The sequence below is a fragment of the Podarcis cretensis genome (assembly GCF_951804945.1).
Source record: "Podarcis cretensis genome assembly, chromosome: 8".
Classification (NCBI taxonomy): Eukaryota; Metazoa; Chordata; class Lepidosauria; order Squamata; family Lacertidae; genus Podarcis; species Podarcis cretensis.
In genome coordinates, this window is record NC_137177.1 from 25,846,794 (window position 1) to 25,872,668 (window position 25,875).

Genomic DNA, 25,875 nt, shown 5'->3' on the forward strand with positions numbered 1-25,875 from the left:
TGCCCATTTCCTCTGCCCCTAGGTGTTGGCGCTAGTTTGAAAGGAGCCTTATGTGTATTGACCCCCCCCATCCCTGACATTGAATCTGCCGTGGTTGGGGTGGAGCCAAGAGACATAGTCCCACCCCCTTCTGCATATTCAGTGGACACATTGCCTGGGGCGAGGAAACATCAGCACACACCCTTCTTAGCAGTGATAAAATGCTGAAACAATTCAAAAATCCAAGAATTCTTTCTGCAGCCTTTTCATAACGTTTGGGTTTTCTCCTACCTCTTTTTCTACCCAGGCATGGGGTGTTTCTGGGGAGCGGAGAGAATGTTCTGGAAGCTGCCGGGTGTCTTCTCCACCCAGGTGGGCTTCTCAGGAGGGTTTACCCTCAATCCTACCTACAAGGAAGTCCGCAGTGGTGAGTGGTTTTTCTCCCCACCTCTCTTAGTCCTTGTGGAGGGTTTTGGTTATGATCTCCTTGCCTAGTTAACCTGTGAGGTAACATCCCAACATGCAGCTGCAATCGAAATTATTCAACCCCCGTTGCAAATCGGGTTATTATCAAAATTTACAGGCTTCCAGCTGTTTGCAATGAGCAAATCAAACAAAAGCAATTGAGGTCTGAGACTCTAAAGCAGGGGACTCTAGATCTTGTGGCCCACCAAACATTGTTGGACTGCAGCTCCCATCATCGCCAGCCAGCATGGCCAATGGAAGATGGGAGTTGTTGTCCAGAAATAGCTGCAGGGCCACAGGTTCCCCACTGCCAGGCAAGCCTTTCTGGGGAAGGCATTGTGTAAGCAAGACCCCGACAAAAAGGCTGCTTTCCTAGCAGCCACCCACCTCTCATTCCATTGGGCAAGGTATCTAAGGAAGATAAAACTAGCATATGTTTGCATGTCTGACGTACTTAATTCTGTTTCCGGAGCCCACAAGAAGTGGCAGGCTGTACTTCCTCTGAGGTTTTTAAGCAGTGGTTGGATGGCCATCACTCATGTATAATCTAGTTCAGGCATCCCCAACCTTCAGCCTTCCAGATGTATTGGACTACAATTCCCATCATCCCTGACCACTGGTCCTGTTAGCTAGGGATCATGGGAGTTGTAGGCCAAAACATCTGGAGGGCCACAGGTTGGGGGTGCCTGATCTATTTGATATTCCTGCATTGAACTTGGTGACCCTCTGGGTCCTTTCCAACCCTACAATTCCATGACAGTTTGGTACCCAGAAGACTGGAGCCCCATCTCCTGCCTATTGGAAAACCAGTCGCCTGGGACACTTCTACATTCCAGAGGTCAACCAGGCAAGAATACCAATCTGCTAAGAACAGACATAGGACTCAAAAGTAGAGGTGGGGCCCTCTAGAGTTGTTGGGACTCTCAACTTCCATCAGCTCCAAGGTAGCACAGCCAATGGCCAGGGTTGATGGGAGCTGTGGTTCAATAGCATCTGGAAGGCCATGTTTTGCCCCACTGCTGCTCCAACAAAGAGGTAGTCCTCTGGACATTCTTGGATGATAACTTCTACCATGCCTGACTGTTTGTCCTGATGGGAAACTAGGAACGTCAGGAGTGCACCTCACTGGCTAGCCCTGCTGGAGAGAAGAAGCTGTTGAGGTGCCCTTCTTCCGAAACATTAGCATCAACTCACGTTTTTGGCTTTGTAAAGGGAAGTCGCCTGGGCCTCCCCATCAGAATCTGGAGCAGCTGTGGAAGGGTGTGAGGGCCCCCCGTTGTTAATGAGAGATAGTACTACCCTTTTAGTAATATCAGTGCAGGATGTGGCTGCCCCATTTTCCCCTCGGCACGCCAATGCATTTATTGGTGAAGTTAATCCCCCCCCCCCGCCCGCAACATCCCCAACCTGCATCAATCAGAACAGACGGTTTTGCAGCTTATCTGTGAAAACATTTTGAGTGCTGGTACAGGGGATTATCTGTCTGCAAGAAATATTATCCACGTCTGTTGTCTACATTCTGGGTATTAACACAATGCAGCTGGGAAAAGGAGGGGCTTTAATTATTTTATTTATGGGAAAGTATTTCTAGGCTGCCATATTATAAACTTTCGGGACGCAGTGTTAAAAACACGGTTTAAAACAATACAATAACCACTAAAGGGACTGGCTAATTAAACAGATGCAAAGGCCCATTGACATAATAATAATAATAATAATAATAATAATAATAATAATAATAATTTTATTAATTTGTACCCTGCCCATCTGGCTCGGTTTACCCAGCCACTGCGGGCGGTTTCCAGCAAAATATAAAAAAGAATACTATGTCAGACATTAAAAACTTCCCTGAATGGGGCTGCCTTCAGATGTTTTCTAAAAGTTGTGTAATTCTTCTATCTCCTTTTTTAAAAAATGCTTTTTAAAAATGCCTGAAAGTCCAGAGGGAATATAGGTCCTGAATCTCTGCTAAAGTTGTCTCCCACAGCAAAGGGTGGACCACACTAAATGCCCAAACTTTCAGTTGAGGCCATTTGGGTTTCTGTAACATGGGCATCAGCTTACAGCGCTCCTCAGTGATCAAGATGGGATATAATGCTCAGGTTTTCCTTAAGGATCTCTCTCTCTCTCTCTCTCTCTCTCAGAGTGAGAGTGAATGCCTGACTGACAAAATTTTCATGTAAACCAACGATAAATATTCGTTGGATTTTGGATAGAGTTCTGCCCACAGCTACTGCTGTCTGGTTGGCAGCCATTTTTGTACAAATGTAATTTGATTCTTTCTTTCCGGTTCCGACCATAGACTTGACCAAACCTGCCTATCATAGATAAACTATGGAGTTTGTTCCCCCAAGAGGCAGGGATGCCCACCAACAACATGGGCAAATCTCTAGAGAACATGTCTTTCGATGGTTCACCAGCATGTAAACCCATGCTCTGCGCTGCTTTTTTGGGCAGAGCTGAGCCCAGAGGGTGCCCAGGAGGGAGGCAGTGGCTCAGGCACCCTGCAGCCTCAAGTGCTGCCCTGGGGTGCCACACAGCCCTTCCTATGCTACTGCGGTGGCTACAAGTCCTCATGGATATGTTTGGTGGTCATGTGCGACTGAATAGCAGCTGCTGGGAACTGCAGGATGATTGAGTGCTGTGGTGCACAGGTCCTTGTGGGCTTCTCAGGGCATCCAGGGAAGCTGAATAGCAGAAGAATGTTGAAAGTACTTCTCCATAGATTTATGGAATTCGCTCCCATGAGAGGTTGTGGCGACGACCACCAAATTTGGGCAGCTTAGAACCATTTTTAGAACAATCCACTCCTGAAGCCAGCAAATACAGGACACCTCATAGTATAATCAAAAGCCTGGCAGGGAAAAGCCACCTCCTTTTCCTTAGTATCCGTTAACAATTTAAATTTTATCCTTGGTTTCTTCCCCTGCCAGATAAATTTTGAAATATCTTTCTGCCATTGTTTGAATAATAATAATAATAAAATTTTATTTATATCCCACCCTCCCCAGCCAAAGCCGGGCTCAGTAATCCTGCTCCACTGATTACTGGAATCGACTGGAATAGAAATAACATTCTTGGCAATACATTCATTTTTATTACTGATATCCTTCCCCACAATGATATGTTCATCCTCCCCCATACCTCCAAATTTCTTTTTATTTCTTTCCAAGTGGTTATATAGTTGTGTTCAAAGATATTTATATTCTTTGCTGTCAACCATACCCCTAAGTATTTCACCTTTTTTCTATTAAAAGTTCTGTTTTTTGTTGTAAGTCCTTTTTGTGTTGTTCTGTCATTTTTTTTACCATTTTTGTTTTATTTTTATTTAACTTAAAGAACGAGAGCATTAGACAAATGGAGGATGAGGCTCTCTGTGGCTCCTACACACAATGGCTGTGTTCTATCTCCCCTGGCAGAGGGACAAATAGGAATCTCAGTCACTTGGTGTCAGAAGTGGGGAGGGAGCTGCTGCCCTCCGGTCCTGCTTGCTGCATCCCCATCGGCATCTAGTTGGTCACAGTGAGAACAGGATGGTCTAGAGCTGGGCTGATCCAGCAGGGCTGTCCTTATCTCTTGCCCTCCTAATGAAACGGTAGTCTTGTTTGCAATTGCTGTGCTTGGCTATTTGGGGTAGCAGCTCTTTTGCCCGGCCTTGCTGAACACACCCTTCCCAGTCGACTCTTGCTGGTTGGCTGGCTGCAGATAAAAGAAGGCAACAGACTCTTATCTCTTCATCCTCCCCATACATACATACTGTGTTGGGCTGTAAATGTAGCAGAGATGCATCTAATTATAACCTGTCTCTGAGCTTAACCCTTCCCTAACTGGGCTGAGATGATACATCTCCATAGAGGGAGGGAGGGAGGGAGGGAGGGGGGGAAGAGAAAGAGAGAGAGAGAGAGAGAGAGAGAGAAGAGTGTCCAGCTCTTTCAAATTTAAGTCTGTATGTGCTCCCTGGGTGCCTTCTGGGAGGAAAGGAGACTAGGAGATCCTTTGGCATCTCTGGGGAGGAGAAGCGAGGCCTGATCTTAAGTAATACTGGTGCAGATGTTAAAATCCCCAGCTCAGGATTAAATGTCTTATTTTTGGTTAGGACTCAGATACGGGGAACCTGTGGCCGCCTCCTGGATGTTGCTGGAAAACAACTCCCACCATTCCTGACACTACACTAGCTGAGGCGGATAGGAGTTGAGTAACATGACAGAGGGGCACCAGTTTCCTATCCCTGGGCTAGAAGCTGCCATATTTTGAAGAGCAAAAAAGAGGACACATTGGCTGACTTCTCCTGTTAACTATGGCTCGCTGCAACAACTCCACCCCTGAAAAAGAGGACATGTCCTGGGAAAAGAGGACATATGGCAACTGAAAATGGTTAAATTCCATACTGTATTGTGTTAAGTGAGTAGGGAAGGAGGCACAGTTGCCTTGCAGGAAACCACTTGGTGTTAGCACCCTATAGAGCTTTCTTATATAAAGGGGTCAGTTGGCATCATTTCCCTTGCCCATATTTACAGTCAGTGTCAGTGTTCAGAGGTGTTCAGTGTCAGTGTCAGTGTTCAGAGGTGGCTTTGTTGGGCAACTGCTGAAGCCCACCCCCACCCCCACAGGGGTCCTCCTGTTTCCACCCAGGGCCTCACAGACCTGCTCTTCCTCCTTGCTTTTGCTACCTGGCTTATTACAGAATGCAGCCTATGCACAAACCAGATGATCTCGTCGCCCCAAGCAGGGTTGGCATCATGAGTTGGCACTCTCTCTGGTAGCAGGGCTGTCTCAGCTTAGCCCCCTATGTCCTGTCTTCATTGCCTCTGCTCCACATTCCTGTTTGACTGCCCTCTCCTGGTGTACAAGCAACGACAAGAGCAGCAAGCGGCCTCTGCTTGCTTTGACCTCTCCATCTGGATAGACTGGGCCTCAGAGGGTGAATTGGCAGTGATAACAAATGAATGGGCAGGTGATGACAGGAGCAATAGTACTGGATTACTAAAGTAGGGAGGGCTGTCCCAGAATCTGGGTTTGGCCTAGTTCTTTATTACCACTGCAAAATGGTCAGGGCATAACCCGGTGGTTTATTTTACCCCCTGCGCCCCCAGTGCAATGTACCGTAGGACCTTCTCCTTCATCCTTTACCTACAGGTAGTTTTGCAGCAAAGCTCAATCAGCACACCCAGGCAGGCAAAAGTGGCTTAACTGTGGCTTTGCTTCAGATCATAGTGGTGACATCAGCTCCCCCCGCCCCACCCTGCCCGGGGCTTGTGCCTACTCATGCTCCTTCTGCTTTTGCCTTTCAAGGCTGTTGGAGGAAAAGTTTTGCCCAACCGTGTAGGGATTCTGGCGTGCAGCTCTGCAGTGCCTCCTTGGGTGCAGCAGAGGGCAAGAGATGCACGGCCGTGCGCATCGGCACGCTGCAGCAGCTTCGAGATGCAGGCCTATTTTGAGGCTGCAGCTGCAAATCTCTCTCTGCCGCAGGGGAGTGTGATTCTCAACACACACACACACTTTTTGTGTGTGTGTGCTGGAGGGAGGAGTGGTGCTTTGCTAGCATGGCTGCTCCCTGAGCCACACAACTCCTTGCTCTGCCTGCAGACCTTGGCCTGCCAAGCAGGAGAAGACGGGGAGCAGGGATGGGGGTGGAAAGGCTTTGGCCTTCCCTTCTGCTTGTGATCCCCACCTTAATGCATCCTGGGCGAAAGAGCCTGTGGCTGTTCCCCATCTGCTCCTCCCCATCCGCCAGTATATAGGGCAGCTCTCAGCAGGCGCTAGTGGCTCGCTCGGCTGCCTCGCTCATCACATTGCATGGCAGCCCCTCCTTTTCCTCTTAATTACCGTGTGAGGGGCAGCAGGTTTGCTTGAGCAAAATTAACTGGAAACTGCTCAAGGGAAATGGCCTCCCCAGAAGCATCTCCAGCCCTGTTGGGGTGGGGGAGGTGTTGCGGTAGTGAGCACCGCTCTCCCCCATCCCCATCCCGACTTTGCATCTACTACCAATAGGGAAGGAGGCTCTGGGTTAACCCTTGCAGTGTCGCTTGCCGTGGTTCTATCTTCCTAATCCACCCGCATGCATAAAATTCTGCTCAGTACTGTTAAGGCGGATGCAGGATTTGTTTTGCTTTGGGGGCTTTTTCAGCCATCGGTTGGCCAACTGTTTGTTTTGGAGTTTGGAGAATACCTGGGTGGCATGCAGAAATGTGATGCAAAACACAATGCAGATCATAAAACAGTTCAGTGAGGCTTACTCCGCATAATGCAGATGCGGTCCTATATGCAGGCATAGCAGGAGAAGAAGGAGGCCCTGCTGGATCAGGCCAGTGGCCCATCTAGTCCAGCATCCTGTTCACACAGTGGCCAGTTGGGTGCCTGTGGGAAGCGGGCAAGCTGGACCTGAGCACAATGGCCATATTGCCTTTGCTGGTCTGGATCTTGCGTAGTGCTAAGCCAAACTATGCTGCTGCCATGCTGTTGAGAGCTAAGCTATGGTTTGGCTTAGTGTCATGCCCGAACGCAGGTTCGTGGTTTGTCTTGCTCCAAACGCATCACAAGCTGTAACCGAGACTTGTCCTTGGCTTGCTTCTCATGGTTTGTTTTTGGGAGACCAGCCGTGAGCCTAAGTTCAGATATGAAGCTAAGCCAAACCATGGTATAGCTGTCGGTATCACGGTGGCAGCTGGACAAAGGGAAGAGCAAAGCAGCTATTTTCTAAATGTGCATGCTTGCACGTTCATGCTTCTTGGTGCTGATCCCAGCGGCCTTGCTGTAAGCTCTGGTCAGCCACTAGGGGCAGATATCAGGTGTTTGGGCCCACAGGCCAGACTTCCCAACTTGGAATTCTGTAGCGCAGCTGATCCCTGCCCAAAACAGGCTAGTTGTAAGCACCAATCAGCTGATGGGCACTACAGCAATGGCTCCTGGGAACGGTGTTTACAACAAGCCACTCTGCTAATCCAAAGGAGCAATAGAATTTTCAGGCTTACGGAATAACAATCTATTCCTTCACCTTCTTCGTTCCCAGGGATGACAGGACATTCGGAAGTGGTCAGAGTTGTGTTTGACCCACAGATCATCAGCTATGAGGACCTTCTCAGGTTTTTCTGGGAGAACCACGATCCAACCCAAGGTAACGTCTCATGTCGGAGGAAAGGGAATGAATGAGAGCTCTAACTTTCCCCAACTCAGTGCCAGAATTGTGTACCATCACCAACATCAGCATGCAACAATTTCCAGCAGGAACATTTCTCAGCCCATCCTGGAGATCCCTGGGATTGAACCTGGAGCCTTTTATGGGCAAAGCCTGTGCTCTTGTCACAGAGGTACAGACTTTCCATTTCTAGATCTGCAAGAATCTCAGTGGTCTGTAGTTATTTGCTGTCCCAGCACCATGAAGGGGGAAGCTGGGACAGTAATCTAGTAATGTTGGAGGGAACCTGTGGCCCTCCAGAAGTTGCTAGGCTACAATTCCCATCAACCGTGACCAATGGCTGTGCTAAGTAAGCCATTTTTCTAAGTAGGGTGCCACCACAGAGCAGGCCCCGTCACTGGTTGCCACTCGCCTAACCTCAGGGTGGGGGCAGCCAAAGCAGGGACTTAAGGAATAGTTGGCTTCATGTGGGAGAGGGCAGATCTTTCAGCTATACCTTGCTCCCAAGCCAAATAGAGCATTGTGCCTAGAATGCCATGGAGCTGATGAAGATGTCCTAACCCTGGCTTAAGGGGGAGAGACCATGGTTTAGTAGTAGAGCAGTGTTTCCCAACCTTGTGCCTCCAGCTGTTTTTGGACTACAATTCCCATCATCCCTTGCCACTGGTCTTGCTAGTCAGGGATGATGGGAGTTGTAGTTCAAAAACAGCTGGAGGCACAAGGTTGGGAAACACTGTAGTAGAGCACACCCATTGTCCCTGGTTTGACCCTCGACATCTCCACTTAGAAGAATCGGGTGATGTGAAAGACCTCTACCCGAGACAAAGGAGGGATGGAGTAATCTATTTCTGACATATGTCAATCCTGCATGTGTTAAGTCATTAAGTCTGTTCTGCTCCACTCATCTGTGATTTCCTCCCCCTCTAAAAGAAGACCTGCATGGATATTCCCACTTAATTTTTCATTTTAAGTAGTATTTACGTATTTTATTATCAAAATGCATATTTAAATGCGCAGCTTTGTTTCACCCTAAGATCACACATTTTAAAATGCATTTTGCTATGTGTGGGCTTTTTTTCCCTTTTGAAGGGAGAACTCTCATTCCAGAATTCGGGAGATGCGACGGATAGTTGCATCGTGGTTTTCTCATTTGTCTGGGGAGGAGCAGAACAGGTTGGTGTGCATGAGGGTTCTATAGCACTCGTCGATTCCTCAAGCATCCTTACCTGAGACCCTGGAGAGAAGCTGTCTGTCAAACCAGACACTAGTTGGGTTAGAAGTACAAACGATTTGACCTGGTCTATGGCAACTCCCTGCGTTCCTCAGCTTTCTTGGCTCTTGCTAGCAGGAGGACACGTGATGCGGCAAAGCTTGCAGATACTGTGGGGGTCTGGATCTGGGCAGAGTCTGGTTGGGCACTGCCTGGGAACTCCACCTCCATCCCCTTGAGTCAGGCTATCGATGCTAAATCCTCGGGAAATGCTGGGCAGAGCCACAGAAGAGCACACAGCAGTTTGCCCGGGTAACTTCATGCAGAGGACATGCAAAGCTCTTCACCCAGAGAGGTTTTGCTAATGCCTCTTCTAAGGGGCGGCTGTGTTTGGTTTTGGTTTTGTTCGCAATCCTATAGCTACGCTTGTCAGGCTGCCTCCATTTTCAACCCTCTGCTTTTAAGGTAGTTGTCTCTTTAAGTGCCTTCCAGTCCCCCCCCCCAAACACAGGGGTGGGGTGGGGAATGGTGAGGATGTTGAAGGGAGGGGGGCCACGGAAGGAGAAGGGAGATCAGTTGCAAAGAAGAGGGCAGTGGGGACTTTTAATGTTCTCTCTCTCCCTCCCTCCCTCCGTGTGTGTTTAATAACCAGGAGGTGTGTGGGGGGGAGGCCTGTTTGAAACCCGCCTCACGTCAACACTGAGTGACAGCAAGGGATAGGGGGAAGGGTTAGAGGCTTGGGGAAGGCTGAGCCTTTTTTTTTTTTTTTGTAATGAAGTGTAATTTTAATGAGGAGATTAGCATTCTCTCTGTGTCACCGGCAGGGCACTCCTCTGGGTTTGTAATTGCGTGTGGGTGCTTTAATGAGTTGCGTCTGCGTCGATGGCTTTATTTATTTTTTAAAAACCATTTATATCCCGCTCTTCCTCCCCAAGGAGATCAGTGCGGTGTGTGCGTGTGTGTGCACACAGACACATATATGCATTAATATGTATACACACACATATACGGTGCTTTTTGTTGTTGTTACAGTAAGTGCCAGACTTTTAACATTTTTTGGGGGGTGCTGGTACTACCTTTGAGTAGTACCCCCTTTGAGTATCTTTGAGTACCCCCAACGATATGATGATATGAGCATATGACATGACAAAGCTCACAGCATATTACGGGGGAAGACAGGTTTGAACTCAGACAGAGCCACTGTTGGACTTTGCAAGTTTGGAGAAGGTTACTCCCCACCCCGGCATCTCATAATGGTCCCTTGTGACACCTGTCCACCACCTAACCACCTAACCACTAGGCAACACTGCCTCCAGCTTTGCTGATTCATCAGGGAACTTAGGAAGCTGCCTTATACGGAATTAGACCATTGGTCCGTCTAGCTCAGTATTGACTACACCGGTGTTTTTCAATCTCGGGGTACCCAGTGTGGGTGGACTACAGTTCCCATCATCCTTTATTTACCATTGCGCTAAGCAGACTGTGGATGATGGGAATTGTAGTCTGCCCACATCTAGGACCCAAGGTTAGAATTGTAGCATTGTAGAGTTGGAAGGGACCCTGAGGGTCATTTAATTCAACCCCCTGCAAACATAGGAATCTCAACTAAGGTTGCAGAACACTGCTCTACACTGAGAGGCAGCAGCTCTCCAGGGTTTCGGGCTTCCATGTTTATCTGTGATTCTCACAAAGCCTGCATTTAAACACATATTTTTGAATGTATTTTATGTCACATTTTGAAGTCATTTTGCTGTTTTTTTGAGTTAAGAATTGTCTTGCAAAATTCAGAGCAGTATGAAATTCCCACTTGCCCGAAAAAGCTACATTCTGATCCACGCATTAGTTTAGGAAGTGCAAATGAGGTCACTTTTTTTGTGCAGTATCAGGATTTGCAAAAAATGAATTCTTCAAGCAGCCGTCGGCATAAGAATGACTGATGTGTCCCTTAAGACATGCCTTAATAAATCCTTGGCCATGAGGCCTAGGACGCTGCTGATGCTCATTTAAAACTAAAACAAGTAAAAACATTCAAATACATCTGCAACCCATCATCATAATTCAGCAAATAAAATCTTCTCCTTGAAAAACTGCATCAGATTAGCTGACCCAATTAAAGTACCAGCTGATTTTTAAAAAAATGTTGGCAGTTAAAACAGAAAAAAAAACCTGCTTAAAAGTCTGGAAGGAAAGAAATGGCTTTGTTTGGTGCCAAAAAGAATTGCAAAGTGGGTACCCAGCGATCCTCTTTAAGGAGAGCATTCCACAAGAATGGGGCTACTACTGAAAAGACCCCTCTGCTTTTGCCACCCCCCAGATCTCAGCATGAACGGTACCTGGAGGATAGTTTCAATGAGGAGTCCAGGCTCTCTCGATATTCCACAGCCAGGCGGGCCCTGGCGGGCCCTCTTATAGCAGCAGCAGGCTCTGGTGGGCCTTTTGGAGGGTGAGACAGGCCCCCTTCAGTCCTCGTCCCACCGTGTGTCTCACACACATGCTGTGTCCCCAACACCAGCAGCCTTGGGTGGTACCCAGGATGCCTGGTGTTCATGGATGACCTTAGGGCCTGGATAGCTTATATGGAGAGAAACTCTCTGTAGGATATTGGGCCCTTATGCTGTGTTAAGACAGCACCTTGAATTTGGCCTGGGAATGTAATGGCAACCAGTGAAATCAAAGGCAGGCTAATCCCTGTGGGTTTACCTCGCTTGCCTAGGCAGATTTGTGCAGTAGCATCCTGGAAATGGCAATGCTGGTCCATGCAAACTGCCAGATGATGGCTTCTTCCTCATGGAAGCTGTTTTGTAGGAGCGAGCCCAGCTCCTTAGTCCAGAGCTATAAGCACACGCCAGGAATACCATTGTTACATAATAAGAACTGTGCTGGATCAAGCCAAAGGCCAGTCTTGCTCAGCATCGTCTTCTCACAGTGTCCAACCAGATGCCTGCAGGAAGCAACTCCCCCCCCCCCGCCACTTCTGGTATCTGGTGACCGGGATTCAGATCTCCTCTGCCAGTGGAAGTAAAACAGAGCCATGGAGGCTAATAGACATCAATAGCCTTGCCTTCCATGGATTTGTCTAATCATCCTTTAAAGCCACTCAAGATTGAGGTCATCACTGTGTCTTGTGAGAGCGAAATCCATAATTTAACTCTGTGCCTTGTGACAAAGTATTTTTTTTTATCTATCCTGGATCCTCAAAACACATTCAGCTTCGTTGGTTGCCCCTGAATTTTGGTGTTATAAGAATTCTCCCCATCGTGCATCAATTTAGTCATCTTTTGCATGTCCCCTCCTACTTGCCTTTTCTCTCTCAACTAAAAAGACCCCAGTTGCAACCTCTCAAGTCACTTCAGTTCTTCGATCATTTTGGTTGCTCTTTCCTGAACCTTTTCTAGCTCTACAATATCCCCTTTTTTAAAAAAAAAAAACCCAACAACTTTTGTTTAGAACTATGTATGGGTAGAAAAACAAATCCTAATTGTATATATTCTTACTAGAGCAAGAATAGGGTTTGCAAAACTTGGAAAAGGAATTTGAGCCCCAACAGCATTGGGATCAAACTTGAAATCGTTAAATTGCCTATATGTATGTGTGTGTGTGAAATTATAGATTAAATTGGCTCAGCAGGGACTCAGTAAATCAGTTTATAAGGCTAAATTTGGCTTTAAAAGAAGAATTATATGATATTGTGATAACGGGAAAGGTTGGGGTGTTAAATTTGGAGTTAAAATCTATGGAAAAGAAGAATGATACTGTGTAAATAGTTGCCAAGTAGTCATTTTTGTCATACGATAATATTTTTTTAAATCCACTTTTTCCCTACCATGAGTAATTTTACAGACCATTGCCATGCCCTTAAGGAGGAGTACCATGAAGAGGAGTTCAGGGGATTAAGAAAACAATAATAATTTTACAAGTTGTGTGTCTTTGCTGCTCAATTTGGATTGTGTTACTTTATGCACTGTGACTTGCTGCTATTTTTATTGCTTATAGTCTAGAAGTTATTTATTGTAATTGTGAAGAGTGAATTTCTGTTTAGCTATTTTTTTGGGGGGGGGCTGATATTTAATTTTCCTGTGTACTCTTATATCCTAATGGATTATTGAATATTACTCATATCAAATAAAGCAATATGAGTTGTTTATTTTAAACCTATGTTTTTATTATGACGTTTCTGCATTGCATCGGAGGTGTGCAATCTTTGTTGCTTCTTCAGCTTGTAAATCCGCCTCGCACACAGTCATACAGAAAGGTGATGTACAAATTACAAGTGAAATGGAAGTGAAATGAAATGTCCTCCTTTATTGGCCTGCTGTGTCCCTGGTCCAGATAGGCCAGGCATAGGCAAACTCTGCCCTCCAGTTGTTTTGGGACTACAGCTCCCATCATCCCTGACCACTGGTCCTGTTAGTTAGGGATCATGGGAGTTGTAGGCCAAAACATCTGGAGGGCCGCAGGTTGGGGATGCCTGATCTATTTGATATTCCTCCATTGAACTTGGTGACCCTCAGGGTCCCTTCCAACCCTACAATTCTGTGACAGTTTGGTACCCAGAAGACTGGGGCCCCATCTCCTGCCGATTGGAAAACCAGTCGCCTGGGACACTTCTGCATTCCAGAGGTCAACCAGGCAAGAATACCAATCTGCTAAGAACAGGCATAGGACTCAAAAGTAGAGGTGGGGACCTCTAGAGTTGTTGGGACTCTCAACTTCCATCAGCTCCCATCATCCCTGACCACTGGTCCTGTTAGCCAGGGATGATGGGAGTTGTAGCCCCAAAACATCTGGAGGGCTGAGTTTGCCTATGTCTCAGATAGGCAAGGGCTGTAACTGAGTGTTAGAGAGCATCTGCTTTACATGGAGAGCGTCGCAGGTTCAATTCCCAGCATCTCCAGGTAGGCCTGAAACCCTGGAGAGCTGCTGCCTCTCCATGTAGACAGTACTGAGATGGACAGAGCATCCTCGTTCCAGCACACCACAAGAGTCCTTCCCTGCCCCATCTCTGGTAACACTGACGTCTCCTGTTTGGTGCTCCCTTCAGGCACTGCTTTCTCCCTGGGCTCCGTTGTCTGTGTTCCAGATGAGGGCTTCGTAATATATTCACATTACGCAGACACAGGGTCGGCTGGGCTGACAAGTCACATAGCGGGCACAGTGGATTTGTTGTGCCTAGGTGATTAACAGCCTTTCCCATGAGAGGAATAACAATCGTTTGCTCGTGGCTGGGAGGTAGAGGGGGCAGGGGGAAAGTGTGTCTGCATGGATACATGGGGGCAGGCCAGTGTTTGGTGAGGGCGGTCAGCCGGGGGAGGAGCACCACTCAATGGGAGAGTATGCCTTTGGTTGGCTGAAGGTCTCAGGTTGAAGAGGAACAGTAGGCCAGCCTTCTCTAACCTGGCATCCTCCAGATGTGGTTGGACTCCAACTCCCATCATTCCTTACCAGTGGTGATGCTGGCTAGGGCTGATGAGACCTGGAGTTCCACAACATCTGGAGAGCATCTGGGTAGAGAAAGCTCCTGTAGAGAATCCTGGGCTAGATGAACCAATAATCTCATTCCACCATCCCTGACAAGTGACCATTCTGACTGTGGCTGATGGGAGGGTACCACAATGGCTGCCCTGGCTTATACCCGCAGACTCAATAGATGGCGGAACGTGCAGAACTCCAGTTTTTACCAGTTGCTGCCGAACAAGGGGGGCCGCCTTGCAAGCCTGCTCCCTTTAACAACCGCTTTCTTTCCAGGCATGAAGCAGTACGAAGACGTCGGCACCCAGTATCGTTCAGCCATCTATCCCATCGGAGCTGAGCAGCTGGAATCTGCCCTGAGATCGAAGGAGATGTATGAGCAGGTATGGGCATTTGGATAGGGGGAAGGTTGGAGGGTAAAGACACCTTAAGTTGCCTTGTGTGATCGGTCCGTTTCGCCCCCGTGTTAGCACCCTAAGGTCTGAGACTAGGACCTGGGTAGCCCATGTGGTGGTCATCTGCAGCTCCCATCAGCCTCCGCCAGCATGGCCACTGATCAGGGATCATGGAAGCTGTAGTCCAGCTACATCTGGAGGGGCTACTCCTGGGTTAGGTTCTTTTGCAGCCCAGCTATCTGACATCTTTCAGCTAGAGATGCCTGGGCCTGAACCCAGGACTTGCGGTATGCAAAACGTGTCCCGCTATTGTCCCGCTGTGCTGTTACTCCTTGAGTTTGGTGCTAATGAAGAAACCTGCTTAACAGCGGTTGTGCCCCATAACCCTAAAAAAAAGAGCTCAGCAGCTATTCTGCAGCCATAAAGCAAACCTGAGAATGTATCTCATTTATGATCAAGGACTTTGTATATGCCAGTGCAGAAGCCCATTCAAGTGCAAAGTAAGATCTTGGTTTCAACACCCATCTTGCTTGCTTGCAATTATAATTGTGAAGGTGGCCTTAAAAGTGTGTGGGAAGGGAAGTTAGTGGAGCCTTCAAGACATTCATCCCTGTTAAAAGTTCTCCGTCTTTGACCACTTCCTGATACACATCAACACAGCTGCCTCTGTGGCAGATTGGCGAGGTGGTAATAATAATAATAATAATAATAATAATAATAATAATAATAATAATAATAATAATTTATAATATCATCCTGCAAAGGACTGCCATTGCCCCACACTGAACTGCCAATGCATGCATTCACTGACTTCCTTTGAGCTTTGAGGCCCTGGGCCAAATGTGCCGACCCACACCCCGATTGGCCCTGGTTAGGTTATGCTGGCTGGGGCTGCTGGGACCTGGAGTTCAAAAACTCTACGCTGCCTTGAACGGTCTGTGTCCTGACCATCCCAGGAAAATACACTTCCTATCCAAACTGCCAGGAGACTTAAGATCAGCAAATAAAAACCTGCTGAGAGAACCATTGGGTGCAGAAGCTAGGCTGGCTGCTGTAAGAAGCAGCATCTTCTCTGCAGGCGTCCTGGACCACAATTCCCATCGTCCCTGACCACTGGTCCTGCTGGCAAGGGATGATGGGAGTTGTAGTCCAAAAACAGCTTCAGACCTAAGTTTGGGAAACCCTGCTCTGGAAGCTTGTGAATGTTCATCTGTTGTCTTTTCAGAAGGCAGGGGAAGAGGTTTCTCTTTTGCTGTGCCTTTGAGGGGTGGGGAGCAAAGCTCCTGTTAGCAGGATCCTGGTGCTGGGATCCGCCCCCCCCCCATGGCTTGCTTGCTTGTTAATATTGCTTAATATTTTAATCCTCCTTATGTAGGTTGATGTTGCCACTTGTTTTGGAAACGAGTGTTGAAAGGCGGTTTATAAAATCCCTTAAATAAAAGGGTCCCAGGGGAGATATTCGCCCGCTGTTTCATTGCTGACATTTTCATAGGACCTGAGATACCAATGGGGCTTTTGGACACACACACACACACACACACACACACACACACACACACACACGCCTTGTTTCTTTGCCCTCCGGTGAATAGGACTTGCCCTCTGAGCCATGCCCACAACAAAGGCAGGCGGGAGTGCATGCAGATAATTGCTCCTCCAAGGCCATATGTGTACTATGGGCTGGAAAAGAGGGGTTGCGCCAGGGGCGGGGAGAGAGAATATGTTGGTTTCCTTGGCAACTTGCCACCACGGCAATTGGCAGCTAGGGTGCAAAGGTCAGCGGCACAGGCAGGTGTAGCCTCTCCACCCACCACCCCTTTCAATGTGATTCATTGCAGTAAGCCATTTGCCACCCCCCCCCCGGCCGCCATTGCAGAGGCAATTAAGGGCAACCCTGCTTGGAATCGGCACATGCTGGGCAGACGTCGGCGTGTGCCTGAACTGGAGGGGGGGAGGTGTGCGAGGATAGATGGGGCGCAGGGTGTTGGTGAGGGGGTTGTTGTAGGCAGAGCTGGTTGAACAGCAGCCTCTGGTGAGCAAAGAAACTCCACATTTGCAGGTTGTTGGGAAGAGGTGAGATCAAGGGCAACCTGGATGACTTTGGGAAGCTTCCGTCTTCCTAGGTGGAGCCACAGTGAGATGCTTCTGACTACGGATGGACAAATTGGTCAATTTCAGTTTCTTAATATTTTCAATCTTAAGGTCTGTTCTCCACATTTCCACATCAGCTTGCAAATTCCAGTTTAACGTCCTCTTGGGTAGGCAAACTAAGGCCCAGGGGCCAGATCCGGCCAAATCACCTTCTAAATCTGGCCTGTGGACGGTCTGGGAATCAGCGTGTTTTTACCTGAGTAGGATGTGTGCTTTTATTTAAAATGCAACTCTGGGTTATTTGTGGGGCATAGGAATTTGTTCATCCCCCCCCCCATGTTTAGTCTGAGGGACAGTGGAGCAGCCCCCTGCTGAAAAAGTTTGCTGACCCCTGCCCTAAATATTCACATTTTTGTGTGCGGTTTTGCCAAACATGTGCATCTTTTCAAACAGGTTTTCCCTAATACGATGCATCTTTGATACCCCCCATCTCCAGGTAGAAGGGAGAGACCCCCGCCTGAAATCCTGGCAAGCCTATGCTCCTAAGTCATAGCTGTCAACTTTTCCCTTTTCTTGTGAGGAATCCTATTCGGAATAAGGGAATTTCCTTTAAAAAATTTTTAAAAAAGGACATAGTTGACAGCTATGTCCTAAGTGCCAATGGGCTGCATCGAGTTAACCCTAGCTATAACAGGCTGGTTACTCTTTGATGCATCCAGAATATCTTCTTTTTTCACGCTTGTGTTTGTATGTATGTGTCTCTGGCTACTCAGCAGCATAACTTTGAGACCAGAAACTGTCTCCGTCTTGGTGATCCCAAATATGACATGTCGCTCAGCTCTGCACTGATGGCAGGTTTGCTTCCAACAGCCCATTAGTCATGCTAAGATATACCCCACCGGGGAGAAAATATTCAATAGCCCCCGTCCCAGAGGGTAGTGGGACAGCATGCTGCCTCTAGGAACAATCTGTTATTTATATATTCTGTTCTCCGCGGAGCCTAAATACTAGGCACTTTGCTCCCTGCTCCCTGGAGGGGCCCCTAGAGCTTTGCTCATCTGAGGCCTGCATGTGGCAGAAAAGACATCTTAGCATTTATTAATAGCTCCAAGGGCAGGGAGCCTTCTTGCTGTCCAGAGCCACCTGGGATCCTGTCTCAATAGCATTGCCTTTTCCTACGGGGGCGCCTTTCTGACCCTGCTCTCATTTGCTTACTTATTTAAGACCATCTTTATGCCGATTAATATATCAATAAAATAAAATAAAATTCTAAAGCGTTGTACTGCGAATTAAAACACACATACGCACATATCTTTCCAAAATTTACAATAAAAGCATCGTTACAAGCCACTAGGAATAGCAGTAAAGTCCAGAAAAGCAATAAAGCTTTCCAGCTTTCAGAGAAAATGCTTTTTGAGGTTGGAGCAGGAGGTGTGTCTTCAAAAGATGACCAAAGCAGGTAACTGATGCTGATGACAGAGGCAGCAGCATGGAGGCAGGATCTGTGTTTCCCATTGGCAGCTGCTTGGGTGATCACAGATGGAAAAAGACACGGATCTTTAAGTGGTTGGGCATAAATGGGGCACGGAAACCTCTTGCTTCCACCAGCCAATCTTGTTTGGCTTTGGGGTAAAGATGCAAGATACACGTGTTCACCCCCCCCCCCGCGCGCATCTATGCGCCCCCACACCCACATGGTTGCTTTGGTGTCTGAACCAGTGGTGCATTATGCTGTTGAGAGTGCCTAATTGTACAAGGGCTTATGGCAGTCATTTATATGCTGCTTCTTTACTCCCTATAAAGCAGGGGTCAGCAAACTTTTTCAGCAGGGGGTTGGTCCACTGTCCCTCAGACCTTGTGGGGGGGCCGGACTATATTTTGAAGGGGGAAAAATGAATGAATTCCTATGCCCCACAAATAACCCAAAGATGCATTTTAAATAAAAGGACACATTCTACTCATGTAAAAACATGCTGATTCCCAGATGGTCCACGGGCTGGATTTAGAAGGCTATTGGGCCGGATCCGGCCCCCAGGCCTTAGTTTGCCTACCCATGCTATAAAGGGCCTCTCTTCAGCAATCTTTCCTGGTGGCTGGTAAGAGATAAGAGAGTGATGGGCAAACCAGCAACATTTTTAGCTGCCACCAGGAGCACTCAGGTGGGAATGGGAACTTTGCATAGGTTCAAAGAGTTGCTCTGGGATGTTCCAGGATAGCAATAGTGATGCACTCTCCCCCCCCCCCGCCCCCATTTAGGGTGTGTTCTGTGTAGGCTAAAATATGGATTGTTTGATTGGTGGATTTCAAGGCTTCTAAACTGATTGTGATACATAAATGCAGGCCCTGCATTCATGCCATTGGGTACCAGTTGCTGGTGGGCATCCTTGAAGCATCTGATTGGCTAATGTGGGGGAATGGAATGCTGACTAGCCAATTCTTTGATGTGGTCCAGTGGGGGGCTCTTCTTTTGAATCTGACCCTTTATAAGAAGGGTAGGGACCCTTGGCCTAATTCTTTTCAGAGGAGGAGTCTGGAGGGAGGGAAGAAACGTTGCAAGAGGGGCGGGGAGGGATAGGAAAAAGGCAAACATGGGTGGAGTTATTGGGGTGGGGGCTGAAATGCCTCTGCAAGCATCTAGTTCGGGCTTCAGACAAGAGCAATTTGCCCTTTCCCTGGTAGCCCATGGGGTGGGGAGGAAGAACAGGCATGGGGGAGAGAAAGCAGGTTGGGGGGGGGGAGAGAGAGAAGGTGGCAGAGAGAGAAAGTCAGTGACACACAGAGAAAGTGGGTGGCAGAGCGAAAGAGAAAAGGGAGGGTGACACACACAGAGAGGCAGTAGGGAGAGGCAGCGGTGGCGGCAGAGAGCCAGCCAGCAAGCAGGGTGGATGTATCCACGTCTATTCATCTCCACCCGCTGTCAGCATCCTGAAATGTGGCCCTCAATAGTTAAAGGTTCCCCATCCCTTGTCTATGCCCTAGTGATGCTTGTATGGGAACGGATGTACCTCCCAAAGCGCTGCAGAGAAAGCAGTGCTGGATGAGGGAAAGTTCCTGGGGGCTGGAGATCAAAGAGGTGAGCTTTTCAATTAGTTCCACCCATGCCCATCCTGCTAATAGAGAGAACTGGGGAGCGGGGGGGGGGGGAGGAAGAAAATAAATTCCTTAGGATCTATGACCCCTGTAGCATCCACAAGCACCCACATCACCCTGCCCATTCTGTCTCTGCAAGCCTGCTTTCCGCTGCTCTTTTCCCGCTGCAGCTTCTCTGCCAGCACCAGGCCCAGCTGGGTTCCAGTTAATTAACTGTGTTGTCTTATCGGCTCTCTTGCACGCACCATCCGTGATGCCTGTGAATTAACTCTGCCTGCGATAAGCCTCATTGTTCTGAGCCCTGGAGAGCCATGCGCCTCCCTCCTCGCCTGCCTCCCTCTCAGCTGTTATGCACTCCCGCCCCCCGCGAAAAACATGTGCAGCCCAGTGTTGCTGGCTGGAAGCCCTCCAGAGTTGGCAGAGCCTTTGAAGTGGGCAGCGTCCTTAATTGCATTTAAAGAGATGGCTGGGAAGCTGGGCTGCGTCCGCCCTCTCCCCCCCCCTCCATGTTTCTCGTGATGCAGATCCCTCCCACCACTGCTGAAGACATCCATTGGCTTCTCCTCTCCCTCCTTACCATCACCTCCCCACATGAAGGCCGCCAACTAGGAGGAGAGGGAGAAGCCGTACTTGGCACCAAGGCTTAAGAGGCTCGCTACCTCTATCGCTAAAGGGGAAAGGGTAGAGGAGATGCCGGAGGAAGCAGGCCAATCCCTCCTAAGCCCATCGGACGGAAGTAATTCCTTTTGACAGTGTCTGTCTCCTCCTACCTCCTCGCTTGAGAATTCGCCTAGAAATTTCAGTGCCGCTGAGCGTCTCCAAGCTTGACAGGGAGGCCCAAGATGGAAGTGGTGGGCAACGGCTTGCCGCCGCCGCCGTTCTGTGGTCTTGCGGCAGGCGGCGGCTGTGAGCTGCCTGCCATTTTAATTATCCACAATGGCATTTCTGGGAAATTTAAAATGGCGGCCAGCTGCAGTAAGCCCCAAATCCAGGGAGAGAAGGGAGCAGGCGTCAATGCCAGTAGGCTCTGCTGGGGCATCAGAAGCTGCCCAAGGATGCAGAGTGGTAGTGCCAGCCATGGGTTTGAAGGCTGACTGAAACCTTCAGCTATTGCTCTGCCCAGGTGAAAGCAGGGCACAGAGCACCACCCTAAATTTGGCGCTGAAGAGTGAGTGAGGTTGCAAGGAGGATGCTGTGGCAATGGCTTTACATGCTGTCCTGACTCATTTGGAGAAGCAAGGGAACTACACGAGATTATTTGTAGACTTTAGTTCTGCATTTAATACTATTCTTCCGCTTAGATTGGTGCCCAAATTATTAGACCTGGGACTTCCACCATGTTTGTGCAGGTGGATATTAGACTTTCTATCAAACCGTTCCCAAAGGGTCAGGTTGGGTTCCCACGTCTCTGTGGATCTCATCATGAATACGGGGACGCCGCAGGGGTGCGTGTTGAGCCCGCTTTTATACACACTCTATACAGCTGACTGTGCCCCCAAATACCCCAGTAATAAGATCATTAAGTTCGCAGATGATACAACGGTGGTTGGTTTAATTACGGCTGGAGAGGGGGAGACGGCCTATAGGAAGGAAGTTGAGCAGTTGGGGGAGTGGTGCAGGAAAAACAACTTACTGCTTAACTTAAAGAAAACAAAAGAGATCATTGTGGACTTTAGGAAATGTAAATTGAATATTCAGCCACTTATTATTGAGGGGAAGTGCGTGGAACAGGTCTCAGTGTTTCGATTTCTGGGAATGGAGTTGAGAGACGACCTAACCTGGGGAGAGAACAGCAAAGACCTGGTGAAGAGAGCACAGCAGAGGTTATATTTTCTGAAAATCCTCCGGAAAAACAATCTCTCAAAGGACCTGTTGATGGCATTCTACCATTGCACTGTGGAGAGCGTACTAACTTATGGTCTGTGCGTGTGGTTTGGGAGCTGCACGGCCAGGGAAAAAACAATGCTATCCAGGGTTGTAAAGACTGCAGAGAGAATTATTGGGTGCACTCTTCCCACCTTAGATCAAATCTATGCTGCCAGGTGCCATAAGAAAGCGGCAGAGATAGCACATGATAGTACGCACCCCGGAAATGATCTATTTCAGCTTCTGCCTTCTGGAAGAAGGTATAGGGTTATAAAGGCCAGGACTCGCCGCCTGAAAAACAGTTTCTACGCCAATGCAATTCTGGTTCTAAACGCAGCATATGGGGTCTCTGTAGTATAGTGTATTTTAAAATGGGGTTTTAGAGTTTTTTTAGGGGTTTTTGAATGTTTTATGTAGTTTTCTTATGTAGTTTTATGTAGTTTTGTGGTAGTTTTATGTAGTTTTTATGTAGTTTTATGTAGTTTTTCAATTTCATTGTTCCGCAAGGGACAATGACAATAAAGATATTGTATCGTATCGTAAGGGCTACCGGAATGGTGATGGTGCTCCCCAGGCTGTCAGTGGACCCCTCCACCCTGAATTTGTCCAATCACCTTCTAAAGGAAAAGTAGTTGACCTGTGACCCCCACAGATATTGATGGAGTCCAGCTCCCATCAGCCTCAGCCTGACTGGGATGGTGGGATGTTGTTCTCTGGCAACATCTGGAGGGCCACAGGTTTCTCACCCCATTCTAAAGCGATTGGAGTTACTGATCATCACCTCACTTTGCCAAAGTCCGTCCTTCCCTATGCGTTAAAGGTGGTTTGCATTAAACTGACAAAAATCCAGTAGTACCTCGGGTTACAGGTGCTTCAGGTTACAGACGCTTCAGGTTACAAACTTCGCTAACCCAGAAATAGTACCTCGGGTTAAGAACTTTGCTTCAGGATGAGAACAGAAATCGTGCGGCGGTGGCAGCGGGAGGCCCCATTCGCTAAAGTGGTACCTCAGGTTAAGAACAGTTTCAGGTTAAGAATGGACCTCCAGAACGAATTAAGTTCTTAACCCGAGGTACCACTGTATACAATGCAAAAATAATGTTAGTCTACAGGACCTTGGTAGTTAAAGCACGAGTTTGTAATAAGATGAGACAGACATATAAAAAAAAATATTAGGCATTAATCCATTAAGCAATTCATCAAAACGTGCAATTTATAATTACTAGATCATAACATTTCCAGGCAATGTGAAAACTTAAGTGACAGGCCGAGAAGTAACTCAATTAATGCAGATTGCAGGAGAATCAATCATGTAACAAATCCACAAGCCCAAAATGCACAGGAGCCACCGAGATTAAAAATGATATTAACTTAAGATTCCATGCACAAACCCCAGCTGATTAAATGTGCCACGATAGCCTCATCTTTCCTCTGTTCTCACCAGACCCCAACCTTGTGGCAGTGAGTTTCACTGACTGAAAATGTGTTCTGTGAACAACTTGTGTCTTGTCTGCCCTCTATCTACTGCAGGGGCGGGAAACCCTCTCCAGACTCATTCCTTTCTGGATAACCTTCCAGGGCCACATGCCAGTGGGCGCCCAGAGGCCAACACTGAGCAGAGCCTGCTGGATCAGGGCAATGGCCCATCTAGTCCAGCATCCTCTTCTCAAGGTGGCAACCCAGATGCCTGTGGGGAACCCTCAAGCAGGACCTGAGCATGAAAACCCTCTCCCCTCCCATGGTTTCCCACAGCTGGTGTTCAGAAACATATAGCCTCTAACCATGGAGGCAGAACACAGCCATTGGACAGTCTCATCCTCCATGAATTTGCTCAGTCCTCTTGAAGCCATCCAAGTCGGTGGCCATCACTGCCTCCTGCAGGAGAATCAGGGACACGGGTGGTACTGTGGTCTAACCCACTGAGCCTCTTGGGCTTGCTGATCAGAAGGTTGGCAGTTCGAATCCCTGTGACAGGGTGAGCTCCCGTTGCTCTGTCCTGCCAACATAGCGGTTCGAAAGCATGCCAGTGCAAGTAGATAAATAGGTACCACTGTGGCGGGAAGGTAAACGGTGTTTCCGTGCGCTCTGGTTTCCGTCATGGTGTTTTGTTGCGCCAGAAATGGTTTAGACATGCTGGCCACATGACCCGGAAAGCAGTCTGTGGACAGATGCTGGCTCTATTGGTCTGAAAGCGAGATGAGTGCCGCACCACATAGTTGCCTTTGACTGGACTTAACACTCCAGGGGTCCTTTACCTTTACCTTTACCTTTTACCTGCAGGAGGAACAGGCTCCATAGTTTAATTACACACTGTGTGGAGTATTTTCTTTGGTCTACCCAACATTCCGCTTCATTTGGTGCCCATAAATTCTAAATTTTATAGACTTCTGTCATGTCACCTTTTCCCTAAAGTCCCAAACATGGCAACCTTTCTTCATAAGGGAGTCACTCCCATCCCCTCGATCATTTTGGCTGCTTTTTCCTCTTTTCTTTTCCAGCTGTCCTGTATCCTTTTTGAGCTGAGGCAGCCAGAACTGTGCACAGTATTCCAAGTGCAGCCACCTTCACAGTCACGTGGGCCATAAACTTGTGTTCTTTTCACGCGTGGTGAAATTAGCATAAGCATCTTGATATTTTATATCTCCAGCACCAAGCTTCCAAAATTTGACGGATGCTACGAAGGCGGTGGTGGCGTAGACTTGTAACTAAAGATCTTGCAGGCAGGTGGGGGAAGGCCATACATAGCTCATTAGTCGAAGACATGCTTTGCAAGCAGAAGGTCTCAGGTTCCGGTACCCGGCATAGATGCATAGAACTGGAAGAGACCATGAGGATCATCTAGTCCAACCCTCTTTGAAGCAGGAATATGCAACTGCCCCATACAGAGATTGAACCTGCAACCTTAGTGTCCTCAGCCCCATACTCTAACCAACTGAGCTATCCAGGCATCTCCAGGCCTAGCTGGGAAAGATCCCCTTCTGAAATCCTAGAGGTTGCTGTCAGTGTACTAGGCGATAGTGAGCAATGGCCCTGCGGATAATGGTTGAACTCCAAATCCCATCAGCCTCAGCCAGTACAGTCATTGGTCAGGGATGATGGGAGCTGTAGTCTTGACAACATCTAGAAGGGCACATGTTACCTATCTGTGGTTTGCGTTTTGCTCTAACCATCCTGCTGGGAGTGCTAACTATCTGAATGTCTCTTCTGTTAATGTCATCCTTTGGCAGGAACTGTCTAAGAAGCAAAGGGGACGGATAATGACCGAGATCCAGGAGGCCGGCAAGTTCTACTACGCTGAAGATTACCACCAGCAATACCTGCACAAAAACCCAGAGGGGTTTTGCGGCCTGAAAGGCACTGGGGTTGCCTGCCCCATTGGCAAATGAGAGCCCACCTCCTCCAAAGGGGAGTGTTCTTGGGAACCATGGTGATCGGAACCCTTCAGCAGTTGCCATGGAAACCGAAGCAGCCTAGCATCCTCCTTAATTCAGCTGTAATTTAGCAATTGGGGCTGTCCTTTCCTTCCTTTGTGTTTGTGGGATGCTGCAAGATTTGGGGAAGCAGGCAGACAACGGCCAGCCTGCCAGGAGACCGTCCTGTGCCTTGGATAAGATACAGCTACCCACCTATACAGGCCTCACATAGGAAAGTGGTGCCTTCTTCCTGGTTGCGGCCTCTTCAGATGTCCAGTCCTGCCTCAGAGAGGGCCAATGCAGAAATACGAGACTGCCATTGCTCTGAGGCTGTGTTCACACTGAGGCATTAACACATGCATCACACCTTGGTTGTCCGCACACAAATGCCTTCAATTTTCTGTGCAGATGTTTCCCATCCACAACAGTTGGGCACTGCTGGCTGGGTTGTATTGGGGCTGTGTGTTGTTCTCTATGCCCTTCCATTAGCACTGCCATCACTTCTGGACTCCTGTGGTTTTTGTGTTTTTTTAAAAAATAAATACATTATTGGGACCAACTGGGCCAGTTAACCTATTGAAACCCTTCCGTATGCAGAGTCAGCAGCATTTGGCTAGTGAAAATTGGGCTAGAGAGCAGACTTTGTACCAGTTGCCATTTCCCACATAGAGGTGCTTGCAGCTAAGAAAGCAACAAAGTTGTTTATTGTAGGAAATCTGTAACTTGGATAGAAAATTTTCCACTCTAGAGATGAACGAGGCA

At 48.1% G+C, this 25,875-nt stretch overlaps 1 protein-coding gene across 11 annotated transcripts in view; it reads left to right on the plus strand.

The window, feature by feature from the left end:
• LOC307221609 (mitochondrial peptide methionine sulfoxide reductase-like) overlaps positions 1 to 25,672 on the plus strand; it is a 54,685-nt gene extending 29,013 nt beyond the window's left edge. For 6 of the 11 annotated variants that reach the window (XM_079986279.1, XM_079986282.1, XM_079986287.1 and 3 more), the window contains 4 exons: positions 287 to 406; positions 7,454 to 7,558; positions 14,535 to 14,641; positions 24,928 to 25,672. In XM_079986279.1, coding sequence (XP_079842405.1) covers positions 287 to 406; positions 7,454 to 7,558; positions 14,535 to 14,641; positions 24,928 to 25,086 — 491 coding nt within the window. In that variant the 3' untranslated portion in view covers positions 25,087 to 25,672. The remainder of the gene's footprint in view (positions 1 to 286; positions 407 to 7,453; positions 7,559 to 14,534; positions 14,642 to 24,927) is intronic. The other 5 variants (XM_079986284.1, XM_079986285.1, XM_079986280.1 and 2 more) reach the window with 2 other exon arrangements.
• The last annotated feature ends 203 nt before the right edge of the window (positions 25,673 to 25,875 follow it).